At 38.7% G+C, this 27,954-nt stretch overlaps 3 protein-coding genes across 3 annotated transcripts; 2 read left to right on the top strand and 1 right to left on the bottom strand.

Moving 5' to 3' along the window:
* Window positions 1-153: 153 nt before the first annotated feature.
* LOC141439642 (small ribosomal subunit protein eS17) lies at window positions 154-3,441 on the top strand. Its single transcript, XM_074103959.1, has 3 exons — window positions 154-244; window positions 385-536; window positions 3,173-3,441. Exons 1-3 carry the CDS (start codon window positions 242-244, stop codon window positions 3,417-3,419), a joined length of 402 nt encoding a protein of 133 aa, XP_073960060.1. The 5' UTR covers window positions 154-241; the 3' UTR covers window positions 3,420-3,441.
* Window positions 3,442-5,182: 1,741 nt separating this feature from the next.
* LOC141440063 (ubiquitin carboxyl-terminal hydrolase 3-like) lies at window positions 5,183-21,271 on the top strand. Its single transcript, XM_074104542.1, has 10 exons — window positions 5,183-5,436; window positions 10,218-10,362; window positions 10,444-10,726; window positions 11,267-11,614; window positions 11,911-12,056; window positions 14,700-14,802; window positions 15,159-15,290; window positions 16,709-16,851; window positions 18,441-18,593; window positions 18,769-21,271. Exons 1-10 carry the CDS (start codon window positions 5,346-5,348, stop codon window positions 18,929-18,931), a joined length of 1,707 nt encoding a protein of 568 aa, XP_073960643.1. The 5' UTR covers window positions 5,183-5,345; the 3' UTR covers window positions 18,932-21,271.
* Window positions 21,272-21,285: 14 nt separating this feature from the next.
* LOC141439995 (uncharacterized) lies at window positions 21,286-23,135 on the bottom strand. Its single transcript, XM_074104454.1, has 2 exons — window positions 23,014-23,135; window positions 21,286-22,871 (listed from the first exon to the last, which is right to left on the bottom strand). The coding sequence occupies exons 1-2, from the start codon at window positions 23,048-23,050 to the stop codon at window positions 21,286-21,288; spliced, it is 1,623 nt and encodes a 540-aa protein (XP_073960555.1). The 5' UTR covers window positions 23,051-23,135.
* Window positions 23,136-27,954: the final 4,819 nt, after the last annotated feature.

Genomic DNA, 27,954 nt, shown 5'->3' with positions numbered 1-27,954 from the left:
GGAGAGTTACATTAACTAAAGTAAAAAAAAGGAAATTATTGTTTGAGATTGAATCATTTATTTATATATTTTTGACTAGAGTTGGAGAGAATTCAACTCGAGTTGATTCGAATTAAGCCCAACTCGAGTTAACTCGAGTTAGTAACTCTAGTCGACATCACTAATTTGACGTCTCCCGATCCATAGACAAAACACTTTCTTTTCTGTTAATTGTCAGAGACGGCAACAGTAATTCCTAACCATGGTGATTATTTTATTTAAGTTAAATCGGCTTTAATCTTTACAATCTCTTCAAAATGTGTTATACCTGCTGTTATCTCGTGTTATATCGTCGGAATCTCTCGTATGATGGTAATATTTACCCCATAACCTGACACTTTACAGGGTCGCGTCAGGACTAAGACCGTGAAAAAGGCAGCCAAAATCATTATTGAGAAGTACTACACGAGATTGACTCTTGATTTTGATACTAACAAGAGGATATGCGAGGAAATCGCTATCATCCCCACGAAGCCCCTGCGTAACAAAATCGCCGGGTAAGAACTGTTTTGCCCTTTACAACCTACAACCTAAAATAATTTGCTGGTACCTGCTATCTACTTTCTCTAAAGATAACGCAATGTGTTTCTTTACGTAGCCTCTGAACCCAGCTAACAAAGTATAAACAAATTACCAGGTGCGTCTTATTGTTTGTTATTTATGTATTAAGCTTAACATCTTTTTAGTTAGGCGAAGTTAAGCTAGTAGTTAGGCGGACTTGCACAGACCAAAGTTATCCTGGCTCCTGAGTTAAGGATAAGTGCTATGCTAACATAGGGTTAAGCTATGTCAAAATGTATGGAACTGGTACCTTCATAACCATAGTTTACAATCAAATTTTTTGATCCCAGATCATGCAAGTATACCGCAAGGGTTGGTCAGTGAATATCAGAACTTTATTATTATTTTTGAATCCAATCAGCACTTATTTATTTGCTGGTAGCTTCTTTAAAATTACTGATGTGATCATAACTTTTACCCAGTCACCTTTAGTATCCTATGATCACCTGTGTAAGAAATGTAGGACACCCAACATGTCATTGAAAAAGACTTAGGACTTGCTCTAAGTAATATTTAATGGAACTGCATCAAAAAATGGAGAGTAGATTATCCCTTTGAACTGTATCAGGAAAGTCATCACCTTGTCATAGTGACATTATAAACAAATTACTTATACATAAAAAACACTACAGTGCTAAATGGTAACTGCCTGACTGCTTTATCATCAGACCCTGGAAATCTTTCATAATCAAAGTTCACCCTCAGATTATTCTAAAAAGCCTGACAATGCCTAAGTTATGTTCTGTCAGATCAGATCAGATCAGCTTGATATGATGGTACCATATTATTGTAATTCATTAAAACCATGTGTAACTGCCAAATGTATCAATATTATAGTAAAGTAAAAGTGGATGAAAATCAAATTCAAAGATTGCATTAAAATTCTATGGAATTAAACAATCATGTTAAAAAATGCAATTTTTCATGATTAGATTACTCCATAGTAACTTACATTTGAACGCCAATCCCGATCATATTCACATCTCAATAAACCCACCACTGTTTTTAACAATCATTGTATCATTCAATAATTGTGTAAATATGTTTATTTTATAGAATTAATTGGAAGACGAAAATCTGTTACATTTGTCAAATTGACATGATAATTTTTTCCTCACCAAAGTCTGTCTAATCTCTGGAAATTTAGTGCTGTACCTACAAAATTAATTATTTGATTGATACCATCACCTTACCTACCGATAATTATGGCTGGCTCTGCAAATTGGGGAAATTTTATTGGCGCAGGTCGTAGAATTATGCATACCTTTTAATTTGTATTGTAATTATATTGTATTGTAAAACTCTTTATTGTACATAAAACACATGAAAATAACAGAACACAGGATAATAAGATGTACAAAGATGAACTTATCCCTTAAAGGGATCTCTTCCAGTTAACCTCTGAACGATTGACATGATATCAGACACAACACTACGAGTACAATGAAAAGATAAAAGAACCAAAATTTTAAATCAACTCAAACAATGCATATTATTATTTATTAGTAGATACATTTTGCACCATTTTTAAAAATTCTACCCTTAAAGGGGTATTAAAGAGGAGTGAAAGTTTCTATGGAAAAAATGTTAGCTATATTTGAAGATATATGATTCTAAACGTGAAAATGTTATTAAACATTTAAAATTAAAAGGGACATGGAAGCATTGTGAATGACTTTGAATAGAACAGAACTAAGAGAACATGTGGTTCGCCATTTTTAAAAATTTCAGCCCTAATAAAGCCCTATAAGGTTGGTGGAAATTTGTATAAGAAGAAAAACATAATGTTTTAAGTTAGGATTGTAAAACTTAGGGAAAACATTAAATAATGAAATATGAATAAATTCTAAATAATTATTTACTGCTGATTCAAGTATCTTAAAGAGCATTCACATCACTAGAGCCAACGTCAGTCAGTCAAGTGTCAATGTCAGTCACCACATTTGTTACCAGATTGCTTGATTCTATTGAATTCTAGGTGAGAGTATAAGGTCGCGCTGTCATCGTTCATCCACCATTACCTCTCATATTTCGTTTTCTAGAATTTTTTTACTGTACAACGGCAAAAACTACTAGGCACTGGCAAAATTGTCCTCTGATGGACAGAGCCATATTTTTTTAAAGAAACAACAACAATATTGAATTCTAATATACATGCTAAATTACATTATGTAGTTACAGGTTAAGTTAATATACTATGCTATAGTAAGTCAAAAGCTAATTTGAACTTTGAGCTCACTCAAGTTAGTCACTAGTTTGTTAGACACTATAGTTGTTAGAACTACAACATGGTTGTTTTAAGTACTATATCTTATGGGTTGATAGCATTATAGGCACAACAACTCTTGACAACTTCAGAAGGTATTAAGTTACAAGGTACAAGTTATATTTAATCTAATATTTAACAAGGCATGGTGGCTTATTTCAGCCTCATGAGGAACCTCAGACACATGTTACACTCTCCCAGGCACAGAAACTAATATCTATTGAACTTTAAATCAGCAATGTTTCTTCTGAAACCGGCCAACTCTGAAACACCTTAACATTTCCATTTAACCATTGTTTGTTTTAGGTTTGCCACCCACTTGATGAGGCGTCTGCGACACTCCCAAGTTAGAGGAATCTCCATCAAACTGCAAGAGGAGGAGCGTGAGAGACGTGACAACTATGTCCCTGAGGTGTCCGCCCTCGAGCATGACATCATTGAGGTTGATCCTGATACCAAGGAGATGTTGAAATCATTAGAATTCAACAATATAAATGGGCTGCAACTAACGCAGCCGGCTACCCAGGGTGGCTATGGTGGCAGACGGAATTAAGGCTATTAAAAACTAAAATTTATTATTTGTTTTATTTTTTCACTTTTATAAAGATAGAGTTATACTGAGTGGCAAAAAATCTGGCTCAAATGTTTGCAATAAGTAATTTTGTATGTAGAGTGGGCCAAATTTTGTGCCACTGAGTATAACGTTCAGGTGAAAGATATCTTACACTTAGTTCCAGTTCCTTATGACTACACTGAGAGTTCTTGTCAATTTTTTACAAAAGTTCAAACATGGGACTGATAGGAACAAGTTAGTAAAATGTAAACGTATATCTTTTATATGTATTAATTAACTAGTACAATATTGTTCCACTAATACTCTGGATGAAAATATCCTAGACAAATTCAACGTGATGTGGAATGTATACTTCATTTTGATATACCCACCCACAGATTAACCCCAATTAAATAGTCTTGTGACGGTAATAAATTGGTCTGACTCCCACAATAAAATTTGGTGTTAGGGAATAATAAAAACTTTCGCATCCAGAATTTATGTTCTTACAAAGAACGCTGACACATTATAAGAAAACGAATGAATGGGTATTTAATAAGCTTGCGGACTAATTTTAGTTTTGTACGCAAGCGTAAACTTTCTCCTTGGAACTTTGAATTTCGCGCGATGGAAAACAAGCGTGACTCCATATTGGAAGGGAAAAATTAGGGTGACACGTGGCAACATCTCATACTATATAAGTATTTTTCATCTCCTGTTCGGAAAGTTTAATTTTCATGGGTAGATAGCCGGGTGGCAAATTGCGTTTTCATCTCTAGGGTGGAAAGTAAATATTTTTTTAATTTTTCTATTAGCCACGGAGTGGAAGATAATTGAGCTCTTTAAAGTTAAAGTCAAAATATCTTTATTCAATTTAGGCTATAACAAGCACTTATGAATGTCAAAAAAAAACGATCGTCAGTTCGGAAAAACCTCTGTTGAGAAGAATCCGGCAAGAAACACAAAGAGGTATATTTTTTTAAACAGATTTACAACTTGTAATTGAGTTATGTCAATGACACTTTTTTTCACATTTCAGCAGAAACCCGAAACTCGAAGTTCGTGTCATGCGGTCCCTCTGACACTTATACTATTTAATACGAGAGCGAGAGGGACCGCACGACACGAACTTCGAGTTTCGAGTTTCGGAGCAGCCCTGCTGCATGGCCATCTAGATGTATGTCGTGATCAAGGAGCTTATATACAACACTGGAGGTTGAACGTCGAACATCCGTTTGAAACAAGAAATTTCATCTATTACGTCACGAACATATTCCATCTCTTTCTTTAGTTAGGTTAAGATAGAGATGAAAGACATTCGTGAAATGTGAAAGAAAGAGATGGAGTATATAAATAAGTAATAAAGGTCAAACTTCTTTGATCGGCGTTCGACCTCTAGTTTTGTCGGCAGTCGGCCGTGGCAAGTGGCCAGTCGAAAAGGTATATCGTTGGAGGTTGTATATAAGTAAATTCAATTTATTATTCGCATTTTTTTTGTGGTATTTTACTTTCCTTACAGTCGAAATGAAAAGTAGTGTCTAACTCGGGTGAAATTACCCGTGTCCGTGTCTCACTTCGTTCGAGCGCCAGAAATATCTCGGGTGAAATGGGTCACTTTCCACCCTTGGTTATCAATCTACTAAATAACAACAGATTTCGCATTTTACTTACAGTCCTTGAAACATGAGAAACGTCTAACGTGATCTTAATGTGTGTGGAATAATTTTCCTTGCCTCAGCAACGACAATTTTTTCATGGCAACACAGCCTAATTGTTGTGTTTGCTTTTGCTTGCTGTTCGTCTCTAACTCGATCTCATTCGTTTTGTGGGCTCAAGATAGCTACGACTGAAGCCTATTTCATTTCCATGAGTTCTAAATTAAGCTTATATTATTTTTATTCCGTTAGATCATACCTATTATGAAGAATGGAATGTACTCATTTGTTAGATAACGTCAAGGTGGACAGCGACCTGATAGCAGAAGACACCTCAGTCACAAAGAACTTGGATTGTTCAGGTAATAAATCAGTTTGTTCACATAAATTAACATATTTGCTTGTTTCGTAACAGGAATAGAAATTTCCACGCCACGTCGCAATTATTAGGGGAGGTTAGTTAGAAAAATCAATACGGCGAAGTTTTAATAATCAGCTGTTATCGTGGGACGCAGAGGGGAAGGGAGCGGGATGAGGTCGGGCGGGGCGCGGGGCACTCGAATGACCGTGAATGATGAGAATGTCGCGTTACCTTACCTGCCGCATTATTATTTTATGCTCGATTATTACGATAATTATGTTAATTTTATTGATGATTTTAAGCTACCGTAGTTAGCAACTATATACATTAGAATGCGTATGTAATTTTCCTTGAACTGTGCTGGTTAATCCATGGCGTAAACTCACGACAAAAAAAATGACTCATGATATGTTCAGTATGTGATCAGCGAACTTGTGCTGCTGGTTAATTTCTTATTGCGCAGTATGATGAACTAGATCTTGTGTACGGAGATATGTAGATTCTATAGATAGCGGCCGGTTGAACTACGAGCAGACTTCTACCACGGTCACAAATTGTTATCTACCTTTCATATTCCTTATTGGAAATGCTAATGTCATGTGGGTAGGTACTTTCCTTTGACACGTAGGTAATGCTTTATTCTATTTGTATCCTAAACTTCATCCAGCCGTTTCAGTAGTAGGTAGTAGGTAGAACCAGGGACGGATTTAGGGAAGGGCATCTGGGGCTACGGCCTCCACAAAAGAGCGGCCCCCTCAATAGATTTCGGTTTCTTTTCAAATTCCGACGAGTAATCACTAGTAAACAACTATTCATATTTATTTTATTCACTTCAATCAGGCAATAAGTAAAATATCAAAATCTCAAATAACTAATTTTATTTGGTAAATATTTAGTCTTTGGGGGGGGGGTCTCCACTTTTTTATTGACCCAAGGCCTCCAGACCTCTAAATCCGGCCCTGGGTAGAACTACTGCATCCAATACCAAGATCCCTTGTGCCAGGATCCCTGGATTTTGACTTGCTTTTCAGTAAATAAAAATCTAATTTGGAGAGGTAGCAGGGCTTCAAATACCGTTAAAAAGTTGGTAATGTTATCGCTGTCAAACAGATTTAACGTTAAATCATAATTAACATTAAACAATTTACCGTTACTTGTACAACTTTTTACTGGTATAAAAATGGTAACGTTATCGGGCTATTCATAAAATTAATGTTAATTCAAAAATTTTAAATCATAATGTAAAGTAAATTTAATTTACCCTTTGATTATATATTACTTAGATACACAATCAGATGGAAAAATGGGTACTACAAAACTCGGAAGTTTTCAACTGTGTTCCGAGTTTTAAGATTAGTCTTGTTTTGACCATAGATCGTGCCATTTGTCAACAATTTTACAAGTCAACGGCCAAGTCACACAACATTAGCTATAATAATAAAGAAATCACAGTAAGGAACCTTTGACTTGGCACGACTATCTAGATTTCTTTACTTTTTAGAGATAAACAAGCAGCTCCATCGAGACTTGGCTAGTTTTTTACAGAATGTTTTTGGTGGGATTTCACTTCTTTTTGTAGAAAATTTGTAAAGGCGGTATGTCGATCTCCAATCTCTAATAGTTTGATTGAACTCTTGTGTTTTCTAATCAGGGTCACCAGATCTTCGATTATCCTAAATTTTATAGTTTTCCCTTTATGTGGCCATTAAACCCTAACTCTGTACCAAATTTCAGCTCTCTGAGTTTATGGGAAGTAGGTACTAGTTCTATTTTGATGATCATGAATTAATTAGTGAGTGGGTGTCATAAATGCGAAACTGCTTTCGCTTAACTTCGGAACTAAATGACCTACAGACTTGAAATTTTGGATTTTAAGTATGTGATTATAGCTTGACGAAAATTTCTGCGTTCTGGTCTTATCCAGAGGTTCTGAAATAGGGGCCAGAAAATGCGACGAAATGGTTCCAGTAAAGAGTAAAGGATGGTACGGCAGTGTTTACTTTGCGCTCGACTTGGCGGGGGCACTACCGTGCCCCCAGATACCCGTTATGCGTCTATTATTCCTGCCACAGCAATACAAAAGAGCTGATGATCTTGAAACGGCTGAACCGATTTTGATAAACATGTTTAAGAACCATCGCTAGAAAACCTGCTTTCAACTAAAAAAAAACCGCATTCAAATCGGTCCACCCTAAGAGCTACGATGCCACAGACAGGCAGACACACATAGCGGTCAAACTTATAACACCCCACTTTTTGCGTCGGGGGTTAAAAATAAGATGATACTGAAAAATCTGATATTTTTTTCTATTAGAAAGGTAACTCCTATTGATAAAAAGAATTTTAGGCAATTTTTAACTTTTATCTACTATTCTTTAATTTTATTTATAATTGACTTCAAAAAAAAGATAGGATATTTAGTAGTAACTCGTGCATTTGCTCTTGAAAATCATCATTTGGTGAAGTGAAACTGATGATGAAGACCACAATTGACCATCGGAGTTACTACTCAATAACAAGTATTTCACGGGTTGATGTTTAATTACTTTGACACAGTTGCTAAGCAATTTATGCTCCTCGTAATGCATATGGTAAAACGGGTGGTGAAGCACCAGGACTCCTCAATAATGAATGGCTCTGCATCGGAAAAAGCAATCTTTCGTAGAAGGTGACGAGCAGTTATATTAAAACGCGTGAAAAAAAAATTATAACAAAAAATTGAACTAACTACATAAAACCATGATTTCTACCAGTCTGAAGTCGGTCGGTGCCTCAGCACGAGCTAGCAGGAGTGATTGAAGCCCAATATAAAGTGCGTAGGTGAGGTAGATGACTACTCCACTCCTGCTGGCTCGTGCTGAGGCACCGACCGACTTCAGACTGGTAGAAAAATATTTTCATGGGTTTTTGTAGTCGGTTCAATTTTTTGTTATAATTATTACCTATCTATTGTAAAGCATGTATCAAAATCTAAAGCCTAAACAGACTACTACCTAAAACTGAGTAGATTTTGGGTAAAAAAAAATGGATTCGTTTTTTTTAATACAGTAAAGGCTTGCGTTTGGCCACAATCACGCCTGATGGAAAGCGAGGATGAGGCCTACGATGGAGCACGCTTGCCTAGAAAATGCTCGCTCATTCACCCTGGACTTGAAAGCGGCCAAATTGTAGTGTTCAGGAAACACAGTCTCAGGCAGGGAATTCCACTCTTTTTTTCTCTCTTTTGCGGATTTTTGGAATACTGACAACGTAAGGGTAGAGACCCCGCCTACTTCTGGTCGACCTGGAAGAAAGGAACAGGTGGAATAAGGTTGCGCAATTCCGAAGCACATTCTCCGAAATGAAGCCTGTAGAATACCGACGGGGAAGTCACTCTTCTGCGATGACGAAGGCTCTGACGACAAAAATCCGCGTCGCAGGCGACGCCGATGAGCCTCTTCGCACGCTGTTCTACCGAATCCAAAGCAGCTAGCTGATTTTCAGCAGAACCGTCCCAAAGGTGGCAGCAATACTCTATGCAGGATCGGACTTGGTCTCGGTAAAGACCACTGAGCTGGTCCTTAGTGAAGTATCGCCTAACCTTGGATAGGATACCAAGCTTTTTCGCAGCGGTTTTTGCCAAGGATTCGATGTATTTCCCAAAGTTCAGTTTAGCTGAGAGGTCTAAACCAAGGAGCTGAAGGTGGTCAGGTATTGGTACAGGCAGACCTTGAAAGGTTGGAGTTAGATTAAATGCACTACGTTTTGCCGAAAATAAACACGCCTGGGTTTTAAACCGACTAAATTGGCTTCGCCCCAATCGGACACTGCCTGAAAAGTTCGGTTCAAATTACCTATCATAGCCACTCTGAGAACGTTGGTATCCGAACCACTCGCTCGAGCATCGGACAAATATCTTTCCGACACTGTGCTGCGATTCCCGGCCGGGGCATAATTTGTATGAAAAATATTTATTTAAGTATGTATTTGTCTATATAAGTAAGTATATTACGTAAGCAGAATTTTAGTCATTTTTAACACCTCCCTCGCCCTTGTCAGTGAAAGTCAGCAAAACCCTACCCCCTCCCCCCTATACTTACGTAAACATTGGATTGGATATTTATAAATCTATTCAGGTTTCTTTATTGTTATTCATATGAATTTGTTGCAAGTAGGTAGCCATATTTGCTTGAATTAAAACCTACTACATTTTGCAAAAAAAATCAAGAAATAATAAATAAATATTGCTGATGTAAGCACCATCCAGACCAGACCCCCCGGCCCCCATGTCATCAAAAATAAGCAAAGCAAGTGGTATATGCAAATGGCTTTGTCAGATGCTGGCTTTGAGAGCCAAGAATTGACCTGGCCATTGTGCATGGGGCCCAAACCCTTAAGAACTCTTCTCCATCAGATATTTATGCACGCTTTTGTGTCGGATATTTGGTGATGTTGACTTATTAGTGTCTGCTGTGGTAACTGTTTACCATTGGGCTCATTTATAAATTACATCACACATTTAGGGGGGGGGGGAGGATTCAGGGGTCTGGCGGGTTTGTGACACTGCCTAGGGGCACTGGGGCTAAATATGGTCAAAATTTACGTGACATACTTTTTTTTAAATGTTATATTTTAACGAGGCTTTAGTATAGCCTCATGGGGCGCTTCAGAGAGTTAAGTTACATTCTCAGTTATACCGAAACCAAGTCTTTGGTTGCAAAAGTCTGTCTAATGAACAACATACTTTATGGATGACCCCTTAGCATATTCAGCTGGTGTCATCAGCATCGTGTTTGTTTCCAGAATGTGCAGTCAAGGACCAGAACTGGATATGCCTACAGTGCGGAGTCGTGAGCTGTGGCCGCTATGTGAGCGCTCATGCGAAGCAGCATGCAGAGACCTCGGGCCACCAGCTTTGCATGAGCTGCGATATATACTCAGTCTATTGGTAACTTTTCAGTATTTGATTTTGGTAGTTTAGATATTTTGTTTATTTAACAATTTTGATTAAAATTATGTTTATTTACAGCTACAAATGTGATGACTATGTTTCAAACGATACAGAACAGCAAACAATAGCTAAAGTAAGGCAAAGTATTATGCAAATTAGGAAAGATGAAAACTCAGACACAAATAGTAACATAGGCAACGAGGAGAACAGTAAAGATGGGAGTGAGGGCCAGAACAGTTGTTCCTCTAACTCCTCGTTAACCCAAGCCCCCACCACAAGTAGTGAACCAAGAGTAAATGATGCTGCAAATCCTGAAAATAGTACATCAGAAACTAGTGACAAAAGGACTAGAACTAACAAGGTGAGACTATATTTATGTATTAGTTTTGTCATGAATTATACATCTGCTTATTTTAGTATGGAAAGTGTGTTAGACGATTTGGTAATGAATTTGTTCTGTCTACTGTTTTTGAAAGCTTACTGTATCATTTTGTACAAGGTTATTAATGTATAAGTTATGACCTTCTAACATTAAATAGTTTTATATATGTATTAGCAATATGCTTGTTCAACAACATCTAAGATTTTATAAAAATGAAATAGTTTTCTGGATTGCCGGATGGGATTTGAATTTGTACATTCTGTACCCCATAAAATCATACTTTTAATAGGTGACTCAGGAGACGTTACTGTGGCAACAAGCTACACTAAGTTGATTGACCCATTTGGTAACAGATTATTCAGTTTTTAATGACTTGATTTAGGTAAAGTAAAATTATGATATATACTTGATTTAATACTATCATTACTTTTTCTTTTAGAGACTTCATCATTATCATCATCAATCACCACATCTTCTTTATCTAATACACTAAAATTTAATTTTTCTTATTTGATATAGAACCCAGAAGAATCAGTCCGAAGCTTAAGACCTCGTTACCGTAAAAGATCTCACTCGGACGACAGTAGCTCAACAGAGAATGGGACACCGAAGAGTAAAGAGAAAAAGAGCTCACCATGCAATGGGAAGAGTCAGAAAGAGAAGAAAGTTGTAGGTTTAAAAAATTTAGGCAACACCTGTTTTATGAATGCGGTGCTGCAGAGTTTGAGCAATATCCAGGAGTTTAGTTGTTACTTCAGCCGGTTACCTGCTCTGGAGGCTAAGAGTAATGGGAGGAAAGTGTATCATTCCAGGAGTTATACGCGGCAGGAAATGCATGATGTTGTGATGGCGGAAGAATTGAGAAAGGTGAGGATGTAATTTTTAACAGTGTTAACTTTCCAATAAAAAAAAAAGCCGTGGTGGCCTAGTGTTTTGACCTATCGCCTCTCAAGTAGACGATCGTGGGTTCAAACCCCAGCTCGCACCTCTGAGTTTTTCCAAATTCATTATCCAAATTTAATGGTATGTGTGGAAGTTCCTAATCGCACTGGCCCGCGTGGTAACTCCGGCCCGAGCCCTCTCATTCTGATAGGAGGCCTGTGGAACTTTCCAATTTCAACTTTTTGATTTACTTCTATCTAATAATGGCTTCTACGTTTCAGGTGCTGATAAACCTAAATAGTGGGTGCAGCGGGAAGGGCGCCATTTCTCCCGAATGCCTTTTCCTGGTCATATGGAAGGTAGTCCCGCGTTTCCGTGGCTACCAACAACAGGACGCGCACGAGTTCCTGCGATACATGCTCGACAGGTAAACTTACATGATCTAGTTATTCAGATGGATTTACAGTACTCGGCCATAAAGATTGCACATCGGTCTTTGGAAAGAGACTCTGCTAATTTCGGCTTCGTAGAGCTTTGTGACACACTACTTATGTGACGTTTGTCAGTCGTTGTACAGCTGCAGTAGAGTACGGAAGCATTTAGATGAAAATATATAATATAGAGCTGTTGAAACCCCCCAAAACTTTAAATTGTACGATGGTATCTTTAGGACAAAGAGGGAAATATCCTTTCTCTAGTAGTTGCAACAGCTCGCTATAGATATCCGAAGTTTACATGTCATTAATTTGACGGAAACTAATTGAACCACAAAGTGCACGGAGTATTGAAAGTGACATATAAGAGTCCGTTCAAGCTGTTGATTAGATTTAACACCAATAATGATGCAAACAGTTTTTTGGCCAGCGAGCTAACAAAGAAATATTTGTAGAAATACTAATGAATTAAGTATCATTCTGCTATGGAGTAGCGAGAGATATCGATATGGATATTGATGAAAAGGATTTAAGAGATTTTTGTATGTGATTCGGACACAGAGATTTTAGCCATCAAATGATTAAATAAAAAAGTTCGGATGGCACGTGGGTAAAGAGTGAAACAGTACGCATTTGTTTTCAAGGGTCAGTTCTGCCCACGTACGATAAGGCGTATCGTTGCCGTATGGTGGTGGATTCGTATATGTACCCAGTGACACAATCCCAAAACACAAATCCAAATGTTGGCGATTCGGCCACGTCAGTCATGGGCATCCAATTCACAAACAATTTTGTAAAACTAAAGTGTTCAAGTGCGTCAACTGTAAGGGGAATCATTTATATTTGATAAAAAGTATGTGCCCAGCATTCCAGAGAGAGACGAATTCGTATTTATATAGGACAAAACAACTGCATATGCCTGCATTAAACAAAATTACAGAAGCAAAGAAAAAGAACACTGATAATTTTCAAAAGAATGCCGTTAACCGCCAAACTTATAGAGATAAAGGTGAATTTTAATTTTTTATCAGAAATTGAAATTCAGAAATGAAATAGAAGAAAATATATTTTGAGAGCAAAACCAAATCCAAACACAAAAAACCCGCAAAATGAATCACAACAAGAGCAGAGGACTGATACAGAAATCATCCCCCCTTCCGGTGGCGGTGACTCCCCTCATCAACGTCGTAAAACACCCAGACATAGAATGTCGTTAATAGAAAGGTTTTTAGACAAAATAAAGGAAGCCACCACAGAATGCCTGAATTGAAATATTTAACAAATAATTTAAAGCTTTTAGGAAATCAAAACAATGGCAACAAAAAAGAAGTTAATAAGTATCTACCAATGGAATGCCAATAGTTTGAAACCTAAAGCTAAAAATTTTGAACTTTTATTACACCAAAATAAAATTCATATGGCATTTGTGAGTGAGACTTGGCTTTCCGAAAGGAATAACGTAGTAAGAGCAGACAGGGACGACTCGTATGGCGGCTTGTGTGCTATAATACACAGATCAATTAAATTTGCGCAGAGGCCTTATAGTTGCAATACAACTAATTCTCTAATGCAGGTCCATATACCTGGTTCAAACCGCTTCGGTGACTACTAATCCTTGATTTGCTTCCTCTTATAGCAATGCTCATATATCGTGCTGCTATGTTTACTCAACAATGATGGTTAACTCTTATTAAAAACGGAAGACTTCACCTGATCATTCGAAATCGAAATATCAGAAAATTTTGATCAATAGAAAATGAACTGCGGCTATATCAGATCCAAGATGTTTGCCAATAAGGAGGCTAATTGGGTGGAATACAACCGGTGTTTGGAGTTCCAGTCCCTGATGATGTCCAGGCTGGTTACGACTTGTTTATGTATGAAGAACATCCAATCACTGGCAGATAAACACATTCCTTAGATCAAAATAAGCGAGGATCCTGCATCAACGTTTCGACCCAAACATTACTGGGACTCAAATAACCAAAGCTGTTGCAGAAAGACGTCTGGCTCTAGCAAGGGTGCGACGTAACCCTACTCTGTCAAATTTTTCTTGCTGGCAAGATAAGGTATCAAAAGCCAGAACTCATACTTGAGGAGAAGGGTTCTTGGGGGTTTGGTTCTCAGAGCCAACATCTGACAAAGCCATTTGCATTTACCAATTTTTTAATATGTCCCTTGCGTAGGGAAAATGAGCGAGCACCCATGAGGCTGACACGATCACCTGGAGTGTTCAAAGCCTCAACAAAAAGTAGAAAAAAAAGCAGAGGGATCAATCAATATTTTCTTGTACCTTGTTGCCAAGGTTACGTCCCCTAAACAACTCTTTAAAGCCATGAGTTTCTATCTGTCGTTAAAAGTAATTGAGCTTACATTAAGCCCAATATTTTATGGACTATCTCCTAAGCTCATGACATGAGTAGCATATTTTTTTTTAAACTTTCACTGTTGTCTCTTGGACAACGGGACAGAGTAACAAAACAAGAAAAAGTTGATTGACCCAGAGAATCATGGTTTTTAATCCGAGCTCGCACTTCTAAATTGGCAAAAACGGATCCCTTATAGTTTCGCCATGAATTGTGTACCGACACGCTTTTGGCCGTTTTTTTTACTATGTAAAAATTATCGCATTACAGGTTACACACGGAGCTCCAAGAATTGTTGCCGGCGGAGCGCGCGGGGGGACTGCCGGCCGCGTCCATCGTCACTGCGGTATTCGGCGGAACACTGCAGAGCGAGGTACCCTCTCTAAATAATACAGCTAGACAAATGTGCAGTAAACTAATATTGCATTAATAGGGCTAGTATAGACCGACTACGTACCAACTGTAACGTAACCCAACTGCCAACTGCCCATTCATTCATCATTTGCAGTTCCATTGCAGTCAGCATGCAAACTGCACGCTGGCTGGGATTGAAATAGGCAGCTGACAGTTGCAGTTAAGTTGAATATGCAGTCCATCTCTACTGGCCCGTAGTAGTGGCCAACTTCTCGATTATTAATCGCCCATAGTTAAGTCAGTAAACAGTATATCTTGGACCTGATAAAGTTGGCTATGTCATTGCTTTGATGTCATGAATGTAATGCTTATCAGGTACGATGCCTAGAGTGTGGCACGGCGAGTAAGAAACTGGACCCCTTTCTTGATCTATCACTGGAATTACCTGACTCGGCGCGGCACGACTCTCCCGTCGAGCTACTCGACTGTCTAGCAAGCTTCGTGCAGGTAACTTAACAATCCCACTCCTAAAAATGATAAGCTATTACAAAATTAAATGGTTCAATCTCACCATTATTATAAGTCAGGAACGGTCCAACAAGTTTCGATCATTTCGAAAGTACTTTTTCAAGGAGAGTGCGTTCACGACGATGGTGCGAAACGTGCGAAATTCGAAAATCGAAGTTCGTATCGCACCCTCCCTTTAACTCGCGTATTAAATGACGAGCGTCAGCGGGACGGCAACTACGAAGTTCGAGTTTTGCACTTCGTAGTATAGTATAGGGCCTTGCTTCCACGCCGGTGACGTCGTGAATGCACTCGCCTATGAAAAAGATCTTCTGAAAAGATCGAAACTAAATAAAATAAATAAATATCACGGGACAATTCACACCAATTGACCTAGTCCCAAAGTAAGCTTAGCAAAGCTTGTGTTATGGGTACTAAGCAACGATATAGATAGATACATACTTAAATAAATAGTAAACACCCAAGAGCCGAGAACAAACATTCGTATTTTTCATACTAATATCTGCTCCGACACGGGAATCGAACCCGGGACCTCAAGCTTCGTAGTCAGGTTCTCTAACCACTAGGCCGTCTGGTCGTCAAAACTAACTAGTCGGACTGTTCCTGTCCTGACTTATGATGGTGAGTTTGAACCATTTCATTATGTAATTTTTCAAATATGTCTCACAAGAGCTTAAGTGATATTATGATAAGCTATGATGATGATGATAACGTATTTATGTGCTCTCATATCATCTCTCATCCCAGCCTATAATAATATACGTCCCACTGCTAGGCACAGGCCTCCCCTCAGAATGAGAGGGCTTGGGCCGTAGTTCCCACGCGGGCCCAGTGCGGATCGGGAACTTCACACACACCATTGAATTGCTTCGCGGGTTTGTGCAGGTTTCCTTACGATGTTTTCCATCACCGTAAAGCTCGTGGTAAATTTCAAATTTAATTTCGCACATGAAATTCGAAAAACCCAGAGGTGCGAGCCGGGTCTGACTGAACCTACGATCCTTTGCTTGAGACATGTAGGTGAAACCACTAGGGTCACCACGGCTTTTTTTATGTGCTGCATGTCATTAAAATCCACCCATATTATGGCTAGTACAGAGGGACTGCATTCCAGTAGATACGTAATATGGGTTAATCAACGTTTTAGTGTTCTTATTCTGAGCCGTAACTCAAGAGACAACGGTGATACACTTGCTTTGAAAAATGTTTGCAATATACTATATATAGCCTGCTTAGGAGATGAGCCACGATTTTGCCTTAAAACTGTCACAACTCATAACTTTTAGTGGATTTGTACCCAATAAAATCATACTTTTAATAAGTGACCCAGGAGACGTTACCATGGCAAAAAGCTACACTAACCAGTTGATTGACCCATAGATGATGATGGTTCCCAGGTGGAGGTACTGGCGGACACAGAGCGCTATTTCTGCAGCAGCTGCGCTAGCAAGCAGAAGTCCACGAAGCAGTTCCGAGTGCGGCGGCTGCCCAACGTGCTGTGTTTACATCTCAAGCGGTTCCGGTGGCACAACTATTTCCGGTACTTATCATTCATCATCATCCCAGCCTATATATGTCCCACTGCTGGGCACAGGCCTCCTCTCAGAACAAGAGGGCTTGGGCCGTAGTTCCCACGCGGGCCCAGTGCGGATTGGGAACTTCGCACGGACCATTGAATCGCTTCGCAGGTTTGTGCAGGTTTCCTCACGATGTTTTCCTTCACCGCAAAGCTCGTGGTAAATTTCAAATGTAATTCCGCACATGAATTTCGAAAAACTCAGAGGTGCGAGCCGGGGTTTGAACCCACGACCCTCTGCCCGCGACCACGCCACGACCACGACCCGGTACCCGGTACTCGGTACTTTTAATGTAGCATAATTGGGGCGGGTTTCACCACTTATTGATAAACTAGCCTGGTGCCCGCGACTCCGTCTGTAAAATTCGTTTATCGCTATTCTGCGGGAACTATGCAATTTTCCGGGATAAAAACTATCCTATGTCCTCCACTATCTTGTGTATCGAATTTCATCTAAATCGATTAAGTTTAGACGTGATGAGGTAACAAACAAACAAACTTTCGCATTTATAATATTACTACTCTGTTTGTTACCCGCGACTCCGTTAGCGTAGAATTCGGTTTTCAATATCTCGCTGGAACTATGAAATTTTCCGGGATGAAAACTATCTTATGTCCTTCCCCGGGACTCAAACTATCTGTATACCGAGTTCCATCTAAATCGGTTCAGCGGTTTAGACGTGATGAAGTAACAAACAAACAGACTTACAAACTTTCGCATTTATTATATTAGTGGGATAGTGGGAAGTGGGATTTTATCCCACTAATTTGTAAATGCGAAAGTTTGTAGCTCATGTTTGTTTGTTGCCTCTTCTCTTCACGTCTAAACCGCTGAACCGATTTAGATTTAAGATGAAAGTTGATATACAGATAGTTTGAATCCTAGCAAAGGACATATAGTTTTTAACCCGGAAAACTGTATAGTTCCAGGCCCGGGAGAGCGATAAAGGTATTCCACGCGGACGGAGTCGCGGGCACCTGCTAGTGTGTGAGTCGAGCGATTCTATTGAAAATGGAAAATATTTTATTTGCCAAGTACTTTACGTAAGAATTTACATAGATAATTAACCTAAAGGTAGGAACTAGAGTTTAACAGCGTCGGGCCTGTATCGTGAGAACCCAGTAATTTGGCATTGAAAAAATCAAACTAAGATTTCGCTTTTACAGAGCAGAGATGGCCAGCATGCATAAAAACACTTACTTAAAAGACTCGTACAAGCTATAGTTTTAAAAGAAAGAAAAATAAAAATAAATTAATTTAATAATACTAGTCAAAATACCACCAACGGGACTTCAGTTAAGTCCCGTTGGTGGTATTTTGACTGAGTGAAAATCACGAAAGTTTAAAACGTTTAATAATACTAGCTAAAGAGACTGCCTAAATACGCGTGTGTTTGTGTGTTTGTTTTAAGTTTGTTTAAAGTTAAGGGTATCTTTTGTGGTACAGAAACAAATTTAACTCAGATATAATTAAAATAGCACAAATGGAACTTATTACGCTAAACACACGAGTAATATTTCCATCGATGTTACCCCAGCTATTTTGTTTCCAGAACAAAAGTGGACACGAGCATATCGTTCCCCCTCCGCGCGCTAGACATGTCCCGGTTCGTGCTGGCGGGCTCGCCCGCGCCCGCGCCCGCGCCCGCGCCCTCGCCCGCTTCGCTCTACGACCTGGCTGCTGTTATAGTGCACCACGGCTCCGGGTAAGTCAGGATGTAGTACAAGCGAAGGAAAACATTTTTTTTTTTCAATTAAAATTAAAAACAGTTTATAAAATACGGCACGGGTGACCTTGGGTAAAATGGCTCGTTTTGTACTCTTGTTGTACAATCCACTATTTACTATTGTCAGCGTCTTAACTTACCATTTTTGTTCCAGCGCGGGCTCAGGGCACTACACAGCGTTCGCGATCAATTCAGGCCAGTGGTTCCACTTCAACGACCAGACAGTCCGCGCGGCCGACGCCGCCGCCGTCGCCTCTTGCAAGCCCTACATACTGTTCTACATCCGCCGCGAACTCACCCTCCCCTCGCTCTCTTGACTCACGTACTTACACCGTGGCAGGTTAGTTAGACCACGGCTCGAGTCGGCTGAATATTTGACACTTGATAGGCTCAAATGTATGTTCCCGAACCGGTGAGCGGCTATTGTCGATCATACAGGGAGGTTCGTTTTAGATTTAAATGAGATTCGAGGCCGTTTTCATTATTAGACTTGACAGGCTGAACTATATCTATCTCTATTTCTTCTATACCCGGAGAGCTAGGTCATTGTTGCTCTATTGATACACATTCGTAGAGTATACAGGAAGGGTTTTTAGGTTTAAAGATGGCTCAAGTCGATTGAATATGTGACACTTAAATAACTTAAACTACACATCTATGTCTGGAAGATGCAATACTCTTTAGAGTCAGACTTGTCTTATAGATGCGTTACTTTTTTTTTGGACTTTCGTACTTAGATCGTAATGAAATGTAATGTAGAGCAGCTCGGTTCAAGTTTGCTAAATATTACATGAAAGGACTTCGTTGCTCTGAAAGTTTCTCATAATATTTATTTTATTGGTTGATGCAGTGTCTGTTTCGAACTAAATAGCTAACAATATATTTTATAAGCGAAAAAGATTTTCGGGTGCACCTGTCGAGATTCCATCCCGAATCTTGTGGCTATACGCGACAAGTGTCCAACCAACAGACGACCGGGGCTCGCGACCAACTTCTCGGAAATCTTGATTGCTCGCATACGTCAATAGTGGCGAGTGGTGCCATCTTTCGCAAGTCATGAGTCCCAAATTAAATAATAATAGTTGCGATAGATGGCACCACTGCAGACAAAAAAAAATAACCAATATTACATACCTGTATCTGAAAATCGCGATATTTTCTTTTGACTCATTCTTATACCGTACCGAAAGAAACTAGTGCAAGGCCAAAGAATTACGTTATTGCCACTCTCTTGGCGTACATACGACGGCCCCGCCACGGTACTAGTTCTGTGCTGTTATTATAATACTTAGGGGCTGTTTCACCATCCTTTGATTAGTGTTAACTGACGGTTAGGTGTGATGCCGTCTCTATTTGTTTTATTCGAATAGACGGAGACGACATCACATTTAACCGTCGGTTAACACTAATCAATGGATGGTGAAACAGCCCCTTAATCTTTCAATACTATGATAAGATTTACTGGCAACAGCCCTGGCTATTTTGTGTGTTCCTTACAGTCTGGTAAATATGTAAAAATAGTTGTGAAATTCAGAGTCTAAATTCACCTTGTGTCACTACATGCTTACCAGTCTTTTATTTCATTGTAATTGTGCTTATTTATTATTATTGTACAACATCTACCCAATATCCACGCCACTAATCAACACAAGTAAATACAGAATGGTAAACTATCTTCAAACAAGGGTGTATTGTGTGGCGTGAACGTGTATACGTTACATTCTTCGTCATTCCCAGATGTAATATGCTTGTGGCGCGTACACATATAAGCCGCGTAATAACGTTGTTTGAAAATTGTTTACTATTCTGTAGTTACTTTCATATTACTTCACAGAACAGCATTCCTAGGTTTAAGAATCAGCCGGTCTCAAGTACGTATTGTTATTTAAGCTTCTCGGTGTCAGTCTGTAACTTTAAAATACCTCCATAATGTACTCAAATGTAAGATATATTTAGATAAACGATCATATCGAAAAAGAGTTACAAAATTGTGTTGATCAAGATGCAGACAGTGATTATTGTTGTTGGTTATCCCAGTCAAAGTTACATTAATATCATACATGACTATCCAGTGCTATATCTACATTATAGGCATTTCAAATCAGATCTATAATATGTTAAGTTGTAGTTATAGAGATAAATACTCACATAAAAAAATAGTCTATGCAATTGTTTATGAATCGACATTGGAATATGGATTTGGAGCTTATTATGTATTAGTACACGACTCAAATTTAAGGTCCATTGGGTTAAAATTGTGATTTCTCTATTTATATGAATGTGATGTACTTGATCGTTGACCATGGCGCCTACGGGCGAGCATGCCATCGATGCATTTTGCAGTATCATAAGTTTTTGTACGAATGTCAAAGGTATTATTGAGCTTGTTTTTAGTTTAGGGGTCATAGCTGCGGGTTCATTTTATACATGTTTTTTACATTCCTGTGACAAACAACCTACTTGAGGTTGTAACGACCCTTATGTGATCATGTGTCATGAGCGATCGTCGTGAATTACTGTCTACAGTGTATACGCAATTTCCGACGATTACTTTGTTTGCCAGGTACCTAATTAAAACTATTTAAGGTTTATTTTAATGTACTTCAATTACTGGAAGTTGATAGTGATTGAATTTAATAAATTCGCCAATGAAACTATTTTGTTGTTTGATTTAATACTTGTATTTACAGCATTTGAAACAGCTGAAACAACGTTGGAAGAAAGTTGTTCTTTCCATGTCGGAGTCCGGTCCTAGAGACAGTTGTAAGGAGAGGTGACTGCCCGCTATCGGAGAGTATTCCCTCCACTCTGCGGGTTTGAGTAACGACATGTTTCTGAACATTAATCTATCGCCTGCGGATGCTAGAACCATGTCACCACTTGCCCTTTGGTTTTCATCATTATCCATAGTAAAGTCGTACTCATGACGCGATTTAGGTTCATGTTCCGCAATCCAATTGTTACCGTCGAGCTTATCAAGTGGTTCGGTTATTGGTGACCCAACAAACTGCCTGCGATCAAACGTAATATGCGGCCTCTGACCACCTTTATTGTAATCGCCTCGGTCTTCCATCGTGCTTTCGATAGTAGTTTTGGTTTCAGTTTGTTGGTCAGACTTACTTTTTTGCGAGATTATTTGTGGCATTACCATCTTTTCAGTCTTTATTTCGGTATTTTTCGCTTTTTCTTCAATATCGTGAGACTTTACTTCTGCATTTGAATCAATTTCTGATACCGGTAGAAGTTTGGCAACATGCTGAATATCTAAATGTGTATGACGCGAGCGTCGCCTTTTTTCCCTTGGCGAAAGAGCCATCCAGTTTACTATGTTAGTAGACTTATCGTGTTTACTAACGTATTCGTGTTTTTCGGAATTGTCTAGAAACCAACCATTAACGGCCTTGATCTTGTATCCCTGGTCTTTGTTAAAGGTTGGCGATGTCTTCGGTTCAGATACCTCTGATACATTGGGTAGAGTAGCAGTGAGCGACAAGTTAAGCCTAGGTATGCAAGGCTTGGGAATAGGGCTCGCTACTCTACCAACGTGGGAGATATTGTCCGTATTTATTTCCTCGTCCACGTATTCCGGGGAGCAAGAAGAACTGGGGCTCTGGCAGGGGATATTCATTTCGAATTCTTTTTCTGCTAGAAGGCGCCTATTTTTAAAAGAGTATATCCAAATAGTGTGTTTCTCTTCTGGATTTGATTTGTAGTTGACTTCGTCGATGTACTGTTCGGACTCGAGAACGATATCTCCACATCTCGTTGCCTCCGTCTCAGGATCGTCAGACTCTTCGGAAGAGCTGCCCAAATTGAGAGCCGTGTGCTTGTTGAGTATCGTGAAACAATTTGTTTGCTGATTAAGCTTAACTACGTCCTCTCCTGAATCGATGGTGGAATTTTTGTAATCAGTCAAGTAGAAAGAGTCTTCGAACTCGCTGTCGAGTGAGTCGTTTGCTGTGAGGTCATGGTTTCTATTCGTAAGGCGCCTTCTTAGTCTCGCTTGTCGATTCATTTTGTAGCTATTCTCTAATTCTTGGAACCGATTGGTGCTAACGTAGCTCCAACCGTGGCTGAAGTTCTGTATATTCTCGTAGGGATCTTCAGAGGACGTCTGGGTGTTGTTCATTGAATCTAGTTCAATAATTTCGATGCCTGAGCCTTCCATGTTAGCAAGGGTTTCATTCAATTCATTGATCCATAGTTGGCTTGTTAAGAACTCCACATTGCTAGCGTGGGCACTGTTACGTTGAGCATCTGGAAGGGAAAATAGTACTGAAACGAAAGTCACTTATGAATAATGCGTGTAGTGTAGAGGCTTTTGTAGAATTGGAAACATTAAACCGTTTATTCCTAAGTTTAGTTTAGCTAAGTGTAGTAAAAAATATACTGAACTTACTATTGCGTATACTGTCCCAGTCAAAGTTTCTATCCATCTAGATTCGCAACACTCACAAATTACTTAACAAATCTATATCGGATTTAGGTAAATATTTATTATCACAGGGGAAGCAGCAGACACGAATGCCAACTTTAAATGTCAATTAGTGACTTTTTGGTTTCTGTGTAGGTTTTACAATAGAGGTTGTAACAGTTTTTTATTCAAAACTTCGTAAACTTTCGGGCAATATACGTTGGTACAGTCAGCATCAAAAGTATCTATACACTTTTGTACTTTGTCGTTTTACAGCCACGTAGGTACTAAACGCCTGCAAGATTGTCAATGTGTCAATGAGACAGTTAAAAAGTGATCCGCTACTTTTGATGCTGACTGTACCATTGTGACCGATACGCCGATAATTTAGGATAAGTAAATCTCCATCATCTTACCTGTTTATTTGGGTAGTTCCCTGGCTAAATAAAAATTTATAAGTAACAAAAAATTGAACCTACTACAAAAATCATGAAAATAATTTTCTTCCAGTCTGAAGTCGGTGCCTCAGCACGAGCCAGTGAAGAAGAAGTGGACCTATAGTCGTCCGCCTCACCTACTATCACAGAATATATAATAGTACTAACGTACAGAATGACCACGCTCCGCCCCGGACCGGTTCGAGTTACCCCACCCCTCAAGCGCAGATTGCAGGAAAGCAGTCGGGTGCGCGACGCGATGTATGTATGTCGGTATGTCGGCCGCACGGCACTAAGTTCGGGAGCAATCATTTTGCGAAATGGTAACTGTACCCTACCTACTTCCTTTTTAGGTTTCCGGAGCCAAAATGGCAAAAACGGAGCCCTTATAGTTTCGCCATGTCTGTCTGTCTGTCCATCCGCGGCTTTGCTCAGGGACTATCAATGCTAAAAAGCTGTAATTTTGTACGAATATGTATGTAAACTATGCCGACAAAATAGTACAATAAAATTAAAAAAAATTTTTTTTTTAGTGTACCTACCTCCCATAGACGTAAAGTGGGGTGATTTTTTTTCTCATCCAACCTTGTAGTGTGGGGTATCGTTGGATAGGTCAATCATTAGGGGCTTGCAAAAACGATTTTTCGATTCAGTGATTTGTTTGCAAAATATTCAACTTTAAAGTGCAAATTTTCATTAAAATCGAGCGTCCCCAACCCCCCTCTAAAATCTAAACCGGTGGGTGGAAAAATTAGAAAAGAGTAAATAGCAGCCTAAGGTATAAAATATACCTAAACTTGGAAGATTCCGTATAAAATACGAAATCCTTAGAAAAATATACTTATTTTTTTCGTAATGGCTACGGAACCCTATTTTTGGCCGGTTTTTAAAAAGAAACATTGTAATTTTGAACAAGGTTTTTTTCCTCGCATTCAAAGTGAAAACGCGAGACTAAACAACCATCAAGGCTTGTTTTAGTCCCTTGTTGAACAATCTACTATTTGCCATCATTTTTTTGTCGTAACAGTTCGTAATTATCATGCTTTCTCAACTAACTTACTAAAGTTGACTGGAGCTGATTGAGACAGTTAGATAAGATAAATACGAACTCATCCGACAAAATACGGGAAAACATTCACTAGATCTGATAAGCAGGCAAAAGCTGTGAAACTACTCCAGCCTTCAATACTAGAGCAACTACCATAAAATAAAATGTTCAGCTTTCAGGAAAAGCAATTTCGTTGTCTCTAAAAGCGTGCCCGCTACTGGGTAGCTACGGTTGTCGAAACAAAGTGCAAATGGATTGATTGCGCCAATTTTCACTTACAAAGGGAGCAAAATTACATTAAAAGCCGTGTCTCGGGCCATTTTGCAAAGCACTTACTCCATTACGCGTCACAATATCGTTACCTAGTGTGGCCGGGTGGGCGGGACAAAGGCGCTTTGTCGCTGCCGATATTGATATCTACAAACATTGGTTATACCTACAGCGGTTTGCCGTGGCGCGTGATGAATAAGATAGAAACGGGAATGTCTGCGTAGACATGAAAATGGTTTACTATCATTTGGCAAACAACGTTTCGCAAACTATTTATTTCACAACCGCTTCATATCACAAATGCTCATTTGATAAAATATACTTTGAACAAAGTTGTCACTTTATTAACATATCATATGATAAATCATCATTTAAAAACCGGTCAAGAGCGTGTTGGACACGCCCAAAATAGGGTTCCGTAGCCATTACGGAAAAATTAAGTAATATTTTTCTAAGGATTTCGTAAACTTAGCCGTTATATTAGTTTTTCTTGAAAGTTTGATATACTACCATCCTGATTTTTTTCAAATTTTTCCGCCCACCGGTTTAGATTTTAATGGAAATTTGCATGTTTTTTGAATTTTTAGTTGTACTATTTGGTCGGCATAGTTTACTTATATATTCGTGCAAAATTACAGCTTTCTAGCATTGATAGTCCCTGAGCAAAACCGCGGACGGACAGACAGACAGACAGACATGACGAAAATATAAGGGTTCCGTTTTTGCCATTTTGGCTCCGGAACCCTAAAAATGTCCATTATCCAAACAACTAATTTTTCAAACTATACTTATTTTACAAAACATCAATTTATATTATAAATTATTGTTTGTATGTATACATAACATGTTTAAATTGGTAGGATACCTTATCGTGGCTCGTTCTCGTTTCGCATTCCTTAAGGTCGCAGTTCTAACTTAACCAACTGTACTGGCAGAAGTTAGTTTTTCTTAGGGTCACAGTTCTAATCTAACCTATTTCTTAACCAAGTCAACCTGAGCTACAGGCACTGATGCATTTTATAAAACTGTTTTTTTGCCGAACGTGGATTAGACAAACATGGTTTTGCCAAATGACGAAAATAATAAATGAATAGTTTGCCAAGTAGGTAGGTAATGATAATGATAACCATCAGATTTGTCAAATAAAGAGTTTTTGAAATGATCAATTTGTGAAATGTGTTTTTATAAAACGATTAATTTGTGATACAAAAATTTGCGAAACTTTATTTGTTAAATGAATATTTGTTGAAATGTATTTTTTGCCAAATGATTGCATGGCTAGTGTAGCGATTCTAACTTTATATGGGAAGCCGGCTGCTACCTACTAAAGAAGTCATACCTAGAACATTTTATCTATTTATATATATCTATCCATTTATATGCAACCTTTTTATGCGAATACATACGAATTAGCGCAAAATTTTACGCAGTTTATTCGTTTCGAGTGCTACTTACGGTATCAATAAACTAACCAACTTTTAGAAAAATTTAAAAACTCCGACAATGATCAAAGTTCAAAATATCTCAAAAACGGGTAACCTCATTTTAATGAAAAATATTTCAAAGTTAAAACCAAAACCTAGGCAAGAACCACCGTATAAGTATTTAACCTCACTTTTAACATTAAAAAACCACATTGAAATCGGTCCATCTGTTCAGGAGCTATGATGCCACAGACGGACAGAAAAATAGACGTTGGCGTCTAACTAATAACACCCCTCTTTCGTCAGGGGTTAAAAAATACCGTCGTTTAAAACAGCCAAAAGTCATTCCTAGCCTATACATTAACTTAAAGGATCACGCTTTCGCACTCGAGGTGCCCAAAAAACACCCTATAATCAAGACAAACGCCAAAGTTTGAAACGCGACGGTGTGAGAAACTCGCGTTACGGCACCTAATTAATGCGATTACTCTGCGCCTGAGTGGCGCTCGCTCGCTAATTCACAAATTAGCCGACAAAGCGGGCTTTTATTCGCGCCATCGTGTCGTGTTTCATCTATCTATTACGCTTTATTCCTAATTAGGCTCGGACGGATAAATGAGCATGTTATAGGCGCCTAATTGTGGTTTAGTTAGGTCATGTACGATTTAGAAGGAAATTCGGATTTTTTTTAAATAAAACATGTAAGTAGATTTGATAGTAGGTATATATGTGCTGCCATTAAAGTGCATTTCCACTTAAGATGTGCGAGACTGTGTCTGCATGAACCAATAGAAACGCATCACTCACCTATCCTTGCACAGCACAATATGTCTGGTGATAATAAAACAGCTGAGCGGAGCGAGGCGAGGTATATGAAGCGTTTCTATGTTTCTATTGGTTTATGAAAAACACATTCCTCGCATTAACATCCTCGCACATCTTTGGTGGAACCTTATTAAATAAATCTGTAATCGAGGTTCGTTTTGAGTCTCTGACATTCGTTTGACACGTTGTCTTAATTCCTGTATATAGAAGTCGTCGGAGTGTCTGCCAAATTAGGTCAACTTGACAGGTACTGATTCCCTACTAGGCAACGGACCCGTAATCTCTCATCATTAAAGTAAACATACAATTGGTTGGTGGATCGTTATTCGAGCGTTTAAGTATTCTGTTTAATTTTCGTGGGCGCCATTTTTGTTGTCATGGGATTCTGTTACAGTTTCCACGTTATTTAGTAGATAAAAAATGTGACCATTAAAATGAGGCCGTTGAACGTTCAAATTATGACCTGGTATACCTAACAACTATATAAACAGGGGTACAATACAACACACTGCGGTTTCCCCAATGCAAACTTAGACAGAGCTAACAATTCAACAAAACAAATCAAATCAAACAGTGCCTCTCACATTTTGCTACAACGTACCTACAAACTTAACTACTTCGTAAACAATTAATCATCGGTTTGGCATTTAGCTAAATACGCACTAAGAGTAAACAATAGATAGTGCGGTGATTACCGTACAGATAACATTCTGTTCTATTCAAACGTTTTGTTCTTGTTGCGTTGTTTTGTTTCCGCCTTGTAAAGCCCACAACAATGGTCTCTCGCATAATTAAATTCGAAAACTTTAGATAAAACGCCTTCATTAGCACAGGTTTTTTATTTTATTTTTGTGTTAGGTGTAGTTCTCACAGGCTGTATCTGCAAAGATAGAAACCGCATTAGGTAGTAAGTATCAGTACG

The sequence above is a fragment of the Choristoneura fumiferana genome, chromosome 21, assembly GCF_025370935.1.
Source record: "Choristoneura fumiferana chromosome 21, NRCan_CFum_1, whole genome shotgun sequence".
NCBI lineage: Eukaryota > Metazoa > Arthropoda > Insecta > Lepidoptera > Tortricidae > Choristoneura > Choristoneura fumiferana.
The sequence above is the reverse complement of the archived record's forward strand: the minus strand, read 5'-3'. Positions and strand labels throughout refer to the sequence as shown.